This window comes from Camelus dromedarius, chromosome 16 (genome assembly GCF_036321535.1).
Source record: "Camelus dromedarius isolate mCamDro1 chromosome 16, mCamDro1.pat, whole genome shotgun sequence".
Classification (NCBI taxonomy): Eukaryota; Metazoa; Chordata; class Mammalia; order Artiodactyla; family Camelidae; genus Camelus; species Camelus dromedarius.
In genome coordinates this window covers 32251310-32269166 of record NC_087451.1, presented here as the reverse complement: position 1 = coordinate 32269166, position 17857 = coordinate 32251310, and the positions used below count along the sequence as shown (strand labels likewise).

Sequence of the window (17857 nt, the reverse complement as noted above, 5' to 3'; positions counted from 1 at the left end):
CTTCCCGGCCCCCGTCTTTATAGAGCTCACAAACCCCGCCCCCGCCCCGCCAGCATTGGCTGATTCAAAGGGTTCTCTTCGCTCCAATTGGCTCCCTGGAGTGCCAAGCATCATGCAGCGTCAGGACGGGATGAGGCTTCCCCTGCTCAGCCTAAACCCGCCCCCTTCCTGGTCTGGGAAGGTCTGGGGACGTTCCCCGTCCCCCACCCCCAAGTCTCAGAGATGATTGGACAAAGGGCAAACCTGCCCGGCGCCCGATACAAGTTTTGCTCGCTGTCACTTATAAAACTTACCCGATAGAGGGAAAAGCTCTGGGCGAGTTAGCCGAGGCCGGATTTATCTTTACCATTCACATACTTGCCTTTACTCGTAGTGGGATAGCAAAGGCATGCTCATTAAGGGATTACAATTACTGCTGTAAATTGACATTTACTGAATACCTACTATGTGTCCTGTTTGGAAATCTGACAATACCAAAGCAGCAGCACTATGAGTCAGCAACAGAAAGCACGCCGAGATGATCCCTTCTAAAACGACTGTAAATTCTTTACATTTTAATTGTTACTATTTAGCTGTAATGGGTGGTGCACTCACTAGACGAAAATTGCAGTCGTTCCGATTTGAGGGCCTGTTCTAAGGCTAGTTAATGCCCAGCTGGGGGGAATGGCCACATCCCTTGCTACCAAGACTATCCGGGCAGCCCAGGCCTCTGCAGCTGTTTATAACCCTTAAGTCATGACTCTTCCATCTGTCTGGGTAAATCTATCCCTGCAACAAATGCAGACACACTTGGAGGGCTCAGGAATGACTGTTTACAAGATCGCAATAGGAAAGTCTTGGGCAAACAAGAAGGGAGTCCTTCCCAAGTCATGCTGTTCCCTCAAGGCAGATCTCTCTCTCAGTATTTCCGTAACAAGTGAACTACATTCCTCTTTGTCTGGTCTCCTTTCCAGCTGAAGTTTGAGTTGGTTAACCACTCTCCTGGGCTTTTACACAAACGTCAGAGACAAGTTCCTCACTTCTGGAAGCCATGAGCCATGTCTTTATGTGCTTACCACAAAAGCATGAATCTCACCACTTATTTGGATTCAAATCTTCCCTTTCATAAATATTGAGCCTTAATTTCCAAAAACTTAAAAAAAAAATTGTGCGCATGCATCCCCTCCTCAAACATCATACAATTATTAACTAGGAAGTAGTGGAGTATGATGGTTGCCAGCTCAGGATCTCAAAGGAGAAATTCAGGGTTGACTCTTGCCTTTTCTGAGCACTAGTTTCCTAATCTGTAAAATAAGGACAGACTAGTGTCTAGACTCCATAGAGTTGTGAAGACTGAATGAGGTAATGGATGTAAAGCGCATGTCTTGACATAACAAGTCATCAAAGGAATCGCCATTTTTATTATGACTTACTTGGAAAGTAATCACAACGTTTTAACAATCTGAAATTGTTTTCTGTAAGTTAAATGAGGGGTTTGGACTTGACTTAGAGGCCATTTTGGCCTAAACTTTTGAGTTTGTATTGACTTGCCTTATTTCCTCCATTCCCTGTATTCCAGGAGTAAACAGATTTGTGTAGTAATACAGCATTGGAGTGGAAACCAAAAGAGGTTCTGCCCTCTTCCGATTTAAGACACTTCTAGGTCATTTATACCCTTGAGCCCAATTTCTTCATCTGTAAATTGGGGTTAACAGCACCTATTCTGTGAGGGTTGGAACAAGGTAACTGTTAAGAATACTGTACTCTGTAAATGAAAGCTTTCTATTAGAGGTACCTCAACCTGGCTGCACATCAGAATAACCAATGAGCTTTTAAAGAATATAAATGAATGCAAGGCCCCAGAGATCTACTGAATTGGAATTTCCAGGTGTAGGGTCCAGTCAATCATGGATATCTGTAATAAGTTAAACAGGTAATGCTCAACATACATCTTGGGCTGAGAACCTTGGCTTCAAAGGTAAGCAATCAGGAACCCCTTTTAATCTAATCTGAATTATGAAGAGTAAATTTATATAAAACAGACACCTGATTAAGGCCATCTCAGGCAGGCCTGTTGGGAACATTCACTGTATTTTAAAGTAAAATTGCCTGAAATTTCCAGAATAACTAGTCCTCCTACCTAGTTTTGCCTATAATCACTGTACTCCACTTTCTGCTGCAAGATGGAAAGTTGGGGTAAAACAGATATATGTAGCTCTGTTACAACCTTTGCTCCATTTGACCAACTCAGTTGAAATTGGAACATTAATAAAATTACATTTTGTCCAAAAAGGTCAACACAGATCAGGGTCAAAAGGTGTAAAAGGATGGGACAATGTGAACATCTGCTTATAAAATCATGAAGGCCCACCATTATGAGTTTTAAAATAACATGTAGGGTATTAATACAAAATTTGTTTCAGATTCTCAGGTTAACCAATAAATCTGAATAGAAGACAGATGAAATCTTATGACAAGGAATGGTCTAACAGCTATTTTATGACCTACAGCAGTGTTTTTCAAACTTACATGAAGCAGAATCCAAATACATAGAATAGATTAACAACAGAGCAGCTGTGACTGAACCTGGGCAGAGTATCGCAAATCCTGGCCCTCTCTGCTTCCCCTTGTCCTTTGTCACTCTCCACTGTGTCCCCCTCTTTTTGCACAACCTCAGAGTTCTGTAAGATGCAATTTGAAAACCACTGCCCTATATATGCAGGCCCATTTTCACCTGCCTCATAAATATAGTTACGGGGAGGCGAATGAACTGTTGCCTACATTTTGAACTCTTTAAGCAGCAAGTGCTCTTCAATTTCCCTTAGTCCCATGCTGCCACTTCCTTATCATACTCAAAGTACTATTCTCCCATTTGTTAAGTCAATACAGAAAGCCTAGTAATCAGCGTTCCCAAAAGCGGTGTAAACCCAACATTTTCATAATTTCCTCAGAACACAATATATTATTCTGCAGCAGGTGGCAAAAAATCTTAAATCTACTATACAAGAGATGTCAGAAAATGTTTAAAGCCGTAATAAATTTTCCTTTAACATAGACAGGAATCCTGTTGGTTTTTACGTTTGTTGCTGGGTGTGTGGACAGTTTTATTCGAGAATGTAATGCACAACTTACTCAAAATAGAACAATCTACAAGTTGTTCTTCACCACTTGTGCCTAAGGTAATACCTAAATTGTAACCAAATGCACAAATATGCACTAACATAGCATCTCTTAGTTCTCAAACATGTTTTTGCCTTAAGTGTTACCAGCTTTCCCACTAATATGCAGTGTTCTGAATCCCCCATAATTTCAACTTGCCCCTATTTATTCCAAAATGCCAGAGGAAATCGGCATTCCACATGGCCTCATTACTGGGACTTATCCTACCTAGATTCTACGATCAGGTTTGAAATAATCTCTTAGAATAGTGTCTTTCACTGTGAACCAATACACACATATTAGGTTGGACCATATGAAACTGCAGATATTTGACTATTTTTGACCTACATGAATAGTTATTGCTTATGTTCAAACCATAGTTTAATATATGCTCTTAATATTTTCTATTCCTTATTATCAAAAGAAACTACTGGGAAAAAAAATACTGGCCATGTGCTTTTGAACTTGGTTAAGTAACAATTAACGAATGGCCCGACAATAAGTATTTCTAATAAGCCTCTCTTCTCAATCCCAGTATTGCAGGGTGCCCCTTAAGTACATCACTCACACATACATTCTGTATCCATCACTCCTAAAGCCAAATTTAGTATGCATCTGTCCATTCTTTTCTTAGCTGTTTCCTCACCAGGGGGGAAAAAAAAGATCAATGCCACTGAGAGAGCCAGAGACAGCCCAAGGAGTTTATTTTCTCTTAAAACTCATTTGCCATTGAACAAATCAAATGAAGCAACCCAGACGTCTCAAATATGGCAAATGGCTTTGTCATATTCCTGCCTTCTCTTTATTCAAAGTTAAGGTAAACAAAATGGTACATACAACTCTAAGGTCTGACATGCCCTTCTCATCACTCTGAACTGGAGAGGGAAAGCATGATTCCTGTCTTCCCATTATTTCCTCCTCCTCCTCTCAGGCTTAATGCTGAGAGAGATTACGTGGTTAGTCTTCTTTCCCCAGGTTCATGATACTATTTCTCTATTGAATAAAGCAAAAAACAAAACAAAACTAAAACACCAAAGAACAAAAAAATCTAACCCATCTGTCCTGTTCTCCTAAGATGAATTTAGCCTCTTTTGCAAAAACTGCTAAAATTATTATAAACATAAAATAACTTAAAAGGGTATGCCCAAAGGGTGGGAAAATTCTTAATATTCCGAAGTCTATAACCTATTGCAGTTAGTCACATGATATGCCTTAAAAATATCAACTGCAAAGAAAATATTACATGAAAATTCTTGAACTTTGAACTGTTTTACAATGGCTCTAAGGGTATAGGAAATTGTAAAATGATCCCATACAGTCACATGTCACTGCTTACAGGGAAATAACACTCTACATTCCAAGTAATAGATTAAATTCCTAACCTGTTTATAGACTCCTTGCTAGTTATGTTCCACTATGAGGAACTCTTTTCATTAGTTAACCACTACACAGACTAAAGTCTCATTATAAAACACATTTATTTCTTACATCCAAGGACTAACCCTCAAATCACCTAATCAAAATGCTGAAGGATCTTGTGGATGGGTCCTTTGGTTCTTCAAAGTATTAAATAATCATTAAAATGCTGAGGATTGTTTTTCCTTAAAGACTCATTAGGGCACAATTTAGTATTAAGCCTTTATTTTAAAACCTAAAGAGAAAGACTGTATTCCACTTTTTAAATGAATAGAAAGTGCAGGCCAACTGGTAGAGATTACAGTATTCAGTTGAAGCCTCAGCATCCTATGGCAGAGGCCGTACTTCACACTGAAAATAATTTTTATTTAAAAAGCTCAGTATGTGGGAGGCACTGTGCTAGGCAACTAAAACACCCATCATCTCATTTAATCTTCAGCATAAAGTGATTAACTCTTAAGAGTTGTGAGAATGTCTTGCAGAATTGCTTCTCAATACCATATTGCTTTGAAAATGCATTTCTGGGGGTAGGGCCCAGGCGCTGGTATTTTTTAAAAGCTCGTCAGGGGATTCTAACGCAAAACCATGATCCAGAATCACTGTTAGTCATGTTTAAAAGTAGCATCATCCTAACTCAAAAATAACCCTCAGCGGCACAGCTGGCCCTCTCCAATACCCTAGAGCCCCACAAAGACCTTGGAAAAACTTTCCAACAGCCCTCCCTCAAATCCTGGGATTCCACTATCTTACTGACCTCCTGCTGTCAGTCTCCCAAATAATTAGACTTTGACTCAAGACTCCAATTTCCCCTCCAAGTATGTTTACTCCTTCCTGTTCCATTCAACTTCATCCTCTTAGGATAGAACATAATCTGATCATCCAATTAAAGTAACTTCCATGAAAATATAAACAAGAAAAATAATGAGCCAAATAACTTGACAGTCTTATTTCTAAAACATTGCTAATGTCTTGTTTTGGCCTCTAGCAGCTTGTATGAACATGAGGGATGCTTGAGAATAAACATTATCTCCCTATACAGACAGTGTTTCACTTAGATACTATTTGCTACTTTTAGGATGTAAACATGTGAGGTAAGCAAGCACAGCCAGAAAGGGTTCAGCCAAATTGTTCTAACACTCAACCAAAACAGCAGTATAACTCCCATCATTTGAACCTCCCTTCCCAAGTCAAAAAAATTAAAATGCTAAAATTACTTTCAGCATTTTCAATAATTCACTTATTTTCAAAGTTTTTTTTTTTAAGTGCTCCATAAGTTTTCCCATAGAGTATGGTTTTTTGGTTGGCAATTTGTGAAATAGGGTGAGGGCAACAATCAAGAAAAGTTCATTTAAAAAGAAAATAGGGAGCATCTTAATTAGTTACACACTGACCCAAATATCAGCAAGCTACAACATACTATATTATGAAACAGTGCCTTTTCCACACATTTCCCTATAGTTTTTAAAAATTCTACAGAAAATTTCCCTAGTATGAAATAATTTATTTTAAAGTTTATCTTCCCCTAACATGGCAAAAACTCAGACATGACATTAGTTAGTAAATTCCTCCCATTAAATAACTCAATTTAAGACTCCCTTCGATAATAAAGTTCTCTGGCTTGAATTTCAATCCTAATTTAAGTTTTTAGGACAATAAAATTTCACTATTTAATAGTTATCTACAGCAACAAGAAAGTGCACTTACATGATCTCTTCTAAGAATTCTTGGGGACAGGCTTAGGTTGGTAGCACTATATATATATATATATATATATGAAAATAAAACTTCAGTTGATTTCAGAGTAATATTTATACAGCCAAAAACCTATGGAATTTCTGTCTCTGGGGACGCTCATTCACTATAGAAACAGGGAATCTAAAAAAGACCATATTGCAACAGAGGTAGAGTGAATTAAGTAAATGACAAGATACGATATTTCATAAGGACTGGATCCAAAAAGGCCACATTGGTAAGAATGGGAATTCAGTTTCTTGTTAACTGATAGTGAAAAATTCAATTAATAAGCATTAGAAATCCTTATTTCTAGTCCCACTTTTAGAACCATGTGTGATAAATAACCCTCTGGACCTCAGCCTCATCTTTAAAACGGATTAAAATTAGATGATCTTTACATATCTTTCCAGCTCTAATATCTTGTTTATTCGTACTGTGGCTGTTATCTTTCCCCATACACTTGAATTTAAAAACAGCAGTGCCCTATATATTTAAGGCTGTAAAAATGGATATATGTAGGTAAATATTTTCTGTCCCTCAACATCCTCAAATAAGGAATAAAATCTCTATTTTTAGGTTAGGGAAGATTTACCATGAGACAAAATGTGGTTTAGAATGATGAAGTGATTTATCAGTAAAATTAGCAAAATAATTTTTTTCCTAGCTGTATTACTAACCCACTTTGCCTCAAGTAGTGGTTACAAAAGAAACAGACACACACACACGAGTAAATCCACAACATGATGAACCAATTTTTTTGCTAGTGAAGTTGCATATTTGGAACTGCCTAAACTTTTTGAACAGAGAGGAAGCTGAAACATTCGTTGCTAGTCATTTATATAACTTTGTTATTCTCTGTTTTGCATTAGTCTGTCAGAAATGCAAAATAACTTTCTTTCTTTCTTCTAGCAGGTGTCTATTCAGGTCATATTTTTTCCTAAGCTTCAACTTTCTATTTAATATTCCTCAGAATAAAGAAAACAGCTCATTTTAAACAAGAAGTTTATTTAAACAACAAGACACTTGACTTGAAGGGAAAACTATCTAGGATTCATTTCTTTTAGAGTAATTTATCCCTACTTAAAGACAGATTGCCCTACATGTAACAGCTACGTACAAAAAAGTTATAAAATTGTCCTTGGTTTTACAATGATAAATGAAAAACATTAAAATTCTCCAATCCAACAAGGTATGCAAGGATTTTTATGTTGTTCTTTTTTTGTTAAACAGTGAGCGCAAAATAACTTACTGGAATATAAAGATAAGAGCTGAATGAGCATGCCACTAATGGAGAAAGGGGGTATTTTCACAGAACCAGTATTTTTCCCCATCCCATCTCCATTTGATGTCGATCAAAACATACCATTGGCCATTTAGTTTAAAAAAAAATGCAATATGCTTGTGCACATACACCAGTTACTTTATGTACAATAAAGGAATGGGGAAAGGGAAAATGAAAGAATAGAGAAAACTATACTGTAGTAGTCAGGATGTGGTGGAACCAAATTGCCGTCTTCTAATTGAGAATGTCTTCTTGGTCTGGAGCAACAGAATTCTGGAGTAAAGTAGTAGGTTCCCTTTTTAGTAGACACCTCCTGTCTGCTGCTGGAACACATCAATTGTATCTTCATCCTCCATTTCCAACTAGCATAAACGGGAAAAAACAAATCGGCCATTGGTTATTCAGCTCTTAAAATTTATAACTATCTGACTTAAATATCCTGAAAAATTGCACAAGTTTCACCCAATTCCAGTGTTCATTATTTAGATGTCCCATAGCTTAAAGTAGAATCAAGCTTAGATTTAAATAATTTTTCACGTGGTCTTCTTTTTTATGAAGACTATAGAAAACTAAGTTTTTGAGTTAAAAAGCTGAGTATGTCCATGAGTTAAATCATTTCACCTTTAATTACTGAAAATAAGAGTAATGTGTATAAAGGATCTCACTGCAATGTTGTATAGATGAGCAAAAGACTGAAAATAACCTAAATATCAATAGAAACCCAAAGAAATGTTACATTCATACATAAAACATCTTGTAGCTGTTATTAAAGAACAAGTAGATTTACATGTGCAGAAATGGAAATACCCCTTACTGTGTCAGGCTAAAAAAATTTTAAAACTAGGCAGCAACAGCTTATAGTATGATTCCATTTGTGTATTTTAAGTTTCCGTGTATGTGTATAACATGAAAATATCCTTGTCTATGCACAAAACAGTGGTTACCACTATGCAGTAGGGAAAGAGATATGGACAAAAAGAGACGTTAAAAAAATTAAAATTTAAAACGCTATTCAGTTTACAAGGTTCACTACCTAGACATTATACACAAAACAATGTCGACGATAGATAGATCTTGGTACATATGGCATAGTAAATAAACTTTGTAACAATTTATTAGGCTGATAATCACCCATGAAAAATTCTTCCTAAAAGCTGGTTATTTTTGAAGATAAAACCACCACCTTGGGCACCAAAGACAAAAAAGGGAATTGTTTCTAATGAAGTTCAAATATACTAAAAGTAGTCATTACTATCTTAATGTTTTAGCCCTAAGTCTCAATTCTCTCTTTTGTAAAATGGGACAGCATTCAATGATGAGAATTAAGAGTCAAAGAAAGTAAAGTACTTAACAGAATGATGGGTACATGATAATTATATTGCTATTAAAACTGACTGCTAAGATGTTCTAAATTATCACAATTCCTCTATTTAATAAATACTGGGAGAACAATTCTAAAATGAATTAATTTCACTCTAAAATGAATGCAATTTCAAATGCTAAAATGAGTTCAATTTCAAATTCAATTTGAAGATTTTATAATGCAGTTCTGAACAAATCCTTCACAATTTAATATTTGCAACTGCATAAAAGATAAGTTCCAGAACTTTTTTTTTGTGGTGGGTGAGGGCTTCAAAAGACAGAAAATACATTATCATTGGAGTTTAGCATAATGTGTTCTTTTTATTCTTTTAAAACTATCAAAACTGATCTTCAGCCTATCCACTGAAATGAAACTACTAAAAGGTTAAATTTTATAGTGAAACTTTAAATGCCTTCAAAGAATACGAGAGAACTTTTTCTCTCATTCATCAAGAGACTTCAGCTCCCCCTTGTGGCTGGCTACACACTGTAATTGCTTCTTTGAAACTCGCCAATGGAAATTTCTTCAAAACAGTCTTCCCTTAAGTACAACTCATAGACATTTCTAATTTTTGAAGATTATCAACAAAACCACAATCTGAATGTGCTGCTTTATTCATACCATATTTATCGCTTTTCAGTTTTTATGGGGGGAATAAAACAAATTTAAAGGTCCAAGGGCTCCAACTTAATTTTCTATCAAAGAATTTTTTTTCCAAAAGTGGAAGTCTTCAGTAGAATTTGAGAAGGTAAGAAAAACAAAGACAAAAAAATTCTGCTATAGAAGACAGCCCAGGCGATTCCTTACAAAGTGAAAGAACAACTGAAGTGAAATGTCAAGAGATTAAGGAATCAGACAATCTTTTTGTAGTTGGGGTTTGGAAAGCCCTCACTGTTAAACATAAACTATCAAGAGACCTGTAGTTAGAGCCACTAGTTCCCTTCAGTTCAGAAGTACAGGTAAAAGGTAATTCAGCATAAGGAGCTAAAATGGTTAGGATCAACCATCAACCAACCACTTGTGGGGAACCTTGAGCATAAGTAAGAGCTGTAGCAACGAAAACAAAAGGAAAACAACCTTCTGAAGAAACAGACAGAAATTTGAATTATTTTTTCCAAATGATGCTGGCAAGAGGGAAAAAATATGGGTTAAAGTAACTAAATGACTTACTAACTTTATTTAAAGTGATAACCAGATATCTAAAAACCATTGGCAGTTCCAGAATCTATTCCTTTTTTTTTCTTTCTGTTCCCTTTTGGCCATATTTTACACACCTATGAACTATGGTAAAGAACTATATTCCAATGTCTAGAAGTTCATAAATAAAGCTCTTGAGAAAATTACAAAAATATCAAATTTTCCAATAAGCCCAAAGAAATTTTTACCTGTGCAGGTGTGTCTGTTTCATTGATTGGCTGCCCATCAAATCGGAATCTGATCTGCCTCATTGACAAACCCTGGACAAAGAGTTTAAAAGCAGTAAGAATGCATAGAAACAGTAAGAACTAAAACTATATGCATATTATTTGGCCATGACTGTATTAAAAGAGAGATATGTTACCATTTCTATGTTGGTTAAATAATTTGGAGTGATTATCAGTTTCTTTAAACTCAATGTGTAAATTTCTTTGGAAAAATATTTTTCTTAAAAAAGTTCTTTTAAAAAAGCTGTAATTTCTTTTGAGACCATAGCTTCTGCAGGCTTGAGTAGATCATACCTTGAGTCAAAGAGTGCATTTAAATGAGTGAGAAAGATACTGAAAGGAAATTTAAAGTAACACAGGCACACAGCAACATTCCTCAACGCGTGTTAAAGAATGATCCAAAAGGAAAAAAACCTTAACACTAATGAAAACTGAAGTCACCTAAAAAAGTGTAAAGATTAAAATAAAACTTTGCCTAAAAGCTACCTTATCTTCATGTCTAACCAAACATTTCTACCACTCTGTAAAAGCAACCTAAGTCCTAACCCAGCACAATGGCAGGCGCAGCACAGACTTATTTCACAAGTTCTTATACTTTGACAGTCAGGACATTTCCACCAGAACACAAGGCAATAACTGGTTCCTAAGACCATCCATGAGACCACAATCTACATCCATGAAATTCCTGGAATAGCTCAAAAGAAGCACTTGCTTTTTAATTTTCTTCTTAGTACTTACCAAAATGTGCAATTATTATTTGTCAACCTTTTATTAGAAAATTAGCTCTAGGAGGGATAGGAATCTAGACTTAGTTATATACTGTATCTCTTGCACATGGTTTAAGTGCTACATACTAAAGGAATAAAATGGATAAAAAGCAATATTCATCTAACCATGCTTCATCTTCTGTTTTTTATTTAATAAACATAAAGCTACTAAGTTGGGGAGCTTTATTACAAAAAGGAAATTAAAAAGTTCTATTACTATGGGGGTGGGTATAGCTCAGTGGTAGACTGCATGCTTAGCATGCATGAGGTCCTGGGTTCAATCCCCAGTACCTCTGTTAAAAAAATTAAAAATAAAAATTACTAGAGTTTAGTTTCAAGAAGATTTTATATGTATTTTAAGAGATAAATGGCATGCCCTTCTGCCAAGGGGACTCCAATGTTTTACTTATCTAGCATTACCTACCTGACACAGGAATGGGGATAAGAGGAATAGGGAGAAGGGGAAAGGAGCTAAACAGCAAAGCTGTTAGTAACTGCAGCCATGTGAGAACAAGATAGGAAAATAAAGTACTTTGGAGGTATGCTGTAAGTACATTAACTTGAAAAATAGCTTTCTGGGAAGCATCTTACAAAGTCACTCTTGTATCATGCTCAAATTACAAACTATAATTATTGTTACAAACTCCCTGTTTCAACTGATATTTAAGAGAAAATTAAACTGAGTTCCTAGGACTAAAGATACTAACACAAAGTATAAAGTTTAACACCTGTATTCCCTTAACAAGGATTCACTGAATTGCCCTTTAAAACCACTTGCCACATGAAGATCATATTGCTTTCCTTTAAAACTCTAGTCTTTAACACATACCACTTTCAGATTAGCCCTTGTCTTGAGGAGTACAAGCAATCCCTCACCAGGTAGGTGACATCCATAACCTTAATTCACTCCTCATGACATTCAAATTAAATTTGCAATTACACAAAGCAACCAATAATTCAACATCAAGTCATTAATCACTAAGTATTATATATTCGCAAATACGCCATTGGAGACTCCTTGCTTCAACAAAATACTAAGCACTTTCTATATGCTGGGGGGAAGGCAGGGCCAGGAGAACATAAGCAAATTATATTCCTTTATTGCCACCTGTTTTTATGCTTCTCCTTATCAATAAAAGCTTTTATTTTGCCAGAGATCAAAAGTCCAAAATTCAGGAAACTTGCCTTTAAGATTCCATAAACCATGTAAATTCAAACAATGAATTTACATTAAACCAGTATTTGGTTTCCTCTTCTGTACAAATCTCATCCCTGAGCTTTGGAGTTATGCCCCACTGGGTCCCCATTTTTCACTTCACACCAATGAAGTGTACTAAACCAAAGAATCTGCGCTCTCTGAAACCACCTGATACTCCAATAAACAATGTTAGGGCAAATCCACACTAAAATGGAATTGTAAGCACTCAGCTGAAGGATATGTGGCTGATATAAAGCTGGCAAACTCTAATTCTACACATGAATGAAAAACTTATTTAGAAACCAACCTCTGGAGATGCCAGTTTGAATGTTCTCTATCGTTTTACAAGCATGTGAACACATTCTATATGCCAGGTATTTGTCTAGGCTGTAGAGAAATAGTGAACAAAAAGGTCCTATGCCCATAGAACTTACATTTTAGTGCAGACAAATACAGACCACAATCAATGCAAAAAACAAATCAAAAACACAAGAACAAAAGAGTGAGAGGATTGAGTGATGGGGAACAAGGGTACTCAGAATGAACCAGAGAAGTCTCTGAGATAGTAACTGAGCAAGCATAGAATGAAATAGTTGAGGGCTTAGCACTATCCAATAGAAATATGTGAGCCACATATGTAATTTTAAGTTTTCTAGTTGCCACATTAAGAAGTTAAAAAATAGGTAAGTTTAATAAAAACGTTCTAATTCAGCATCTTCAAAATATCATTTCAGCAGATGACTGACATTTTTACACTTTATAGCACATCTTCATTTGTACTAGCCACATTTCAAGTGGTGAACAGTCACCTGTGGCTTGTGGCTATTGTACTGGACAGCACAGGTTTAGATGGAGAACAGAATTTGCTGATGGACTTTGAGTTATGAAGTATCATCAAGAAGGCCCCTGAGGTCTTGACCTTACAATTATCTGTAGAATGGTGCTATTTATTGAGTCAGGACACCAGAGAAAGATTTCTAGTAGAATTAAGGGTCCTCTTTTACATGTTTAGTTTGAGATGCCTCTTAGGCATTCACTGGAACTCCTCCAGAGATACAATGCCAAATGAGTTCATCAGAAAGTAAATATGAGCAGTCAATTAATCTTGATGGGAAATTTTTGGTCAAGAATTCCCACCTGCCAAAAAAACTTTAGCCGTGCAAATTAGATTGGGTAAATATTTCAGTCTTTTGATAGTCTGTACCTACACTTAAAAAGCAGGGAAATCAGCCCAATTAGATGACACTTCAACTCCCTCTTCCCCAGAATCAGAGAAACCATTTGAAAACTAAACAGGAATCTTGTTTCACTCAAAATTCTGACATAATTACCAATTTAAGAGGAAAATAGGAATAAATATCTTTCCACATTCTTCCTGGATAGTATCTTCAAATCATATTTGCATTCCAACAGCTATGTAGTGGAATTATGTTTTCTATGGATTACCAATGTTGTTCTCCCTCTACTGCAAGTTAAGAGTGGCCTCAACCAGTTTAGTCAAATATAATCCCAACCTTATGCCTAATAATGGAAAAACTTCAAGGAAAACTTTATTTACACTGGGTAATACAGTAAATTTATTTTAACATAGTAGGAAGCCTCCCAAATTCTTGACTGATCCACTAACTAGATCTTACAGGACAATTTCCTGTAAGGATAATCTGGACTACAAAGCATGGGCTACGTTTTGGTTTTTCTGGCAAAATGGTATAATGCATATAGGAAACTGCTAAATATCAGACAAAAAGCTCCTTTGGGGGCCCAACAATATGGGAAGGCTTAAATATGACCATTTTAGGGTGGATAAAGAGTATCAATAGATATATACAGTAAACTGTTAATGGTTAACTTAGGTAGTAGGCTCATGGGTATTCAATGTAAAGTTCTTTTAACTTGACTCTAAGTTCGAAAGTTTTCACAGAAGTGTTGAAAAACACAACCATTTAAAGCTGAAATTCTGTAATAATTAGAGAAAAGCTATGCAAGATATACAGAGAATTTTTTTTAAGCCACCAAATCTAAGGATGAGTTTCTATTTGTATAAGATTTTGCTACATAAAGGTTCCACAAAATGATTACCTTTTAAAATTCTCCCGAAACCTGAAGGGGCACTAGCGTTCAAATAGGGACGATGCCAGCGCAAAAATTCTTTAGCACAATTAATAAGCACACATTTACTAATTGTTAAGGATATTTCACCAAAATTATTTAAATGAGTATACAGAAGATCGTATCTTTTGTAAGGGAACTATGAGAAAGTTGACATGTAAAGATAAAATAATTTTATTCTCAAGATAATTCTCTTAAGAAAATACTGTGGTTATAATTTTTTTATCTTCACACATCAACCTTTTCTTAGTTCAAACTCAAAAAGAAGTTTCTTTAAAAGCCCTTAGGTCTCATGGAGGAAGTCAACTCAAACTAAAATTTCCCAACTTCTAGAGGTCTTAACCTTATTCTATTTTGAGACTATTTTTAGGAGGGCAATTTGCAATGTAGATAAGTTGCTTTAGTCTAACAAAACAATTTTCTAAACTTTTATAGTATTATACATTCAGGGTCAAACAAGAAAAATACTTCTGCCAGGTTACTGCAGGATTAATGAATCTACCAGAGTTTTTGTTATATTTGCAAAAGTCATCTTTAAAGTTGTCTTTGTATTGTTACAGACTCAACATCGCCAAAGGAAGCTTCTTTGTGTAGTTTGAGTTTACCTCCCAGTCTATTCACTTTTACTTCCTCTTCTTGATGTCTATTTACTATTTTCTGAATAAAATTCAAATGTCCTTATAATATAGGTACATTTATGCTTGGCTCAGGAGTTAAGTCTCTTGACCTCTATCACTAGTGTAAAAAGAAAATATTACACTTTTACATACAGGAATCCTTAACCTTAAATTTTATTTCCAAATGGTTAAAATAGTCAAAATAAACTGTTTTGACACAAAACAAACTTAAGTGGATTTTTCAAAAAAGGGAGCCTGACAAGAAATTTTACCAAATTCATTCTTATTTTCTTATAAAAGTAAAATTACACCCCCTTGAAAACAGACTACATGTTGTGAAAATAATTTGATGCATTTTTGGCATAGAACTAGAATCATATATGATGTTAACCAAACCATCCTAAGGGTTTTCACAAAGAATCAACAAACCAAGTGTATGATAAAACTGATGTCAAGTATATAACTGCATATTCATGCTATCAAAGATAATATTATGTTAGTCTAATTCCTATTTTCAAGAAAATAAGGTTTGGGTTTTTTTTTTTTTTAAATCAGTTTTATTCAGTGGAAGTACACATGTCAGTTCCTCACCTGTCGTTCACAATAGGCTTTCATTAGTTTACTAAGTGGTGTATGCCTCTTAATCTTAAACTGCACCACAGAACCATCCTGTCCCGCCACCTTCAAATTAATATGATCGTTGTTCTCAGTCTTGACTCCTTCCTGTTGAAAGAAAAGTAAAAGTTGGAAATAATCTGGAAGATGTGAGAAACAATTTTTAAAGCAGCAGCAGCCCAAGTTGCTTCAGAAATCAACAGGTTTCTCATTTTGTGTGATAAAAGAACATACAGCTGTTTTCAGCTGCTGAAATCAATCCGAAAGATGAGAAATCCCGAAGTAACAATATTAAATAGCTGTCGTAGAAACAGCAGCCTACATCCAATACCATGTGTCAACAATCGATTTTTAAAGATGGGTCCCACTCAATTTACTGCAGTGCCTTCTTGAATCTGAGTTTTTACAAATGACATATTTTATGTCACTCAAAATATACCTTTCCCCTAAAAAGATTAAAAATAAGCATCATTTCTCCCTTCAAAGTGCTTTAAGTACAGAATGCAAGAAAAAAAAAATCTACAGCTTGCAATTCAAAACTCACCACAGATCTCTTGTTAAAAAGTTACCAGAATCAGTTTAATAACAAATCTCAAACTACATTTAAAAAAAACCAACTAATTAAGGAATATACTTTCTCTCCGGAGCAGCGGCATTAACTCAGAACCACTACTAACGTTCGCCTCTATGAGTAGTTTCATTTTTGTTTATTTTTAGTTAAAAGCTTATTCTCCCCTCCCCTTTGTTGACATGAGTCAAATGCAGTTTTATTCCAAGTCTTCCCTGTAGATTTCGACCCAATCTGAAGTTCACCAAAATCAAGTGCGGAAGGAATTTTGTAGACCCCAGACCACTTCAGAAAGGAAGGGGGAGGGGGATGTAACAAAACAAACCAAAGAAAGTCCCGAGTGCCAGGAAGAAGTGTGTACCCTAGTGCTCTAGGGAAAAGGCTCCTGATGCCTCAAAACCCGCGTTAAAAAGTTAAGCCCTACAAAGTCTCTGCTCGTACATCTGCCTCCAACTTCCCAAAACCACATGGTCTCGGTAGGTTAGAGTTTCTTTGGCACACAGGGAAAAGCCCCTGCCAATCCCCCCCCCGGGGGATCCTGAGACCATTAAAGTGGGAAATACTCCCCGGGAAACCCCCAAGCCCCGGCCCCTCACGACGGCCTGACGGGCATCCGGCTTCCCACCCATCGGCAGCCCATTGATTCTGCCCGAGCCCTTAGCCCGCCACGGAGGCCCGGGGCAGGGGTCCCCAGGTGCCCGCGGCCCCCAACCCTGAGTGGGGAAGCCCGGGGCGGAGGAAACTCCCCGCCACCACGGAGGCGGCAACGCCCGGCGCGGGGTCCGCGGAAGGTGGGGACACCGCGCGCCCTAACGCCCCTCGTCACGCGCGCCCCGGCGGCCGGACCCGAGAAGCCTCGCTCGCGGCCGGTGGGCCCGCGGGCGTCCGCGATTCGCCCGCCCAACTCGCGCCCGGCGCGCACTCCGAGGCGGCCGGGGGCGGGGGAGGGCGATGGGGCCTCCTCCGGCGCGGGCGGGAGGAAGAGGGGAGGGAGGAAAATGGCGCGGAGCGCCCGGGCCTGAGCCGCGGCCGCCCCGTGGGGGGCCCGGGAAGGCGCGGGGAGTCCGCGGCGGGCTCGGGCCGGACCCCGGCCCGCGCCGTGACCCCGGCCGCGCGGCGAGGCGAGGAGGCCGGCGCCGAGCTCACCTTGGGCTTTTCGTCGGCCATGGCGAGCGCCGGAGTCTCCTCAGCTACCGCTTCACAAAAGAGGTACCAGGTCCGCACCGAACGAGCACACAAGCAGCACCAGGAGCGGCAGAAGAAGGAGGCGGCAGCGGTGGAGGAGGGAGAGGGCGCGCGCACGTCGTGCGCTCCCTCCCCCCACCCTGCGTGCGCGAGCACGAGCCGCCGGGGCCTCTCATTGGATGCCGCCTCGCGGGAGCGCGCAACGCTTACATAACCACCCCCACCCCCCGCCCCGCGCCGCCCCGGCCTGGGCCCGGCGCCCGCCAGGCCGGCGGGAAGAGGCGCGGACACGCGCACCCGGCCCGCCGCGGGGGCGCGCCTGGCTCTGGGCGGGGCTGTATTGTCCTCCTTCTGTGGTGGAGCTTAATCAAAATGGCTTCCAGCTGGTCCTCGGTGGGGACGAGGAGGCTTGAGGCCTAGACGTGAGACACAGGCCGGGGA

The 17857-nt window shown here is 38.2% G+C and overlaps 1 protein-coding gene across 2 annotated transcripts; it reads right to left on the bottom strand.

Annotated features, from left to right (window-relative positions):
- Window positions 1-7273: 7273 nt before the first annotated feature.
- Window positions 7274-17567, bottom strand: SUMO2 (small ubiquitin like modifier 2). Of its 2 annotated transcripts, XM_031469733.2 has the most exons (4): window positions 17378-17567; window positions 15640-15771; window positions 10319-10390; window positions 7274-7932 (listed from the first exon to the last, which is right to left on the bottom strand). In XM_031469733.2, the coding sequence occupies exons 1-4, from the start codon at window positions 17396-17398 to the stop codon at window positions 7870-7872; spliced, it is 288 nt and encodes a 95-aa protein (XP_031325593.2). In that variant the 5' UTR covers window positions 17399-17567; the 3' UTR covers window positions 7274-7869. The 2 variants fall into 2 exon arrangements, with proteins under 2 accessions (XP_031325593.2, XP_064351607.1); XM_064495537.1 differs by lacking the exon at window positions 10319-10390 and having other exon boundaries at window positions 17378-17549.
- Between the last annotated feature and the right edge of the window lie 290 nt (window positions 17568-17857).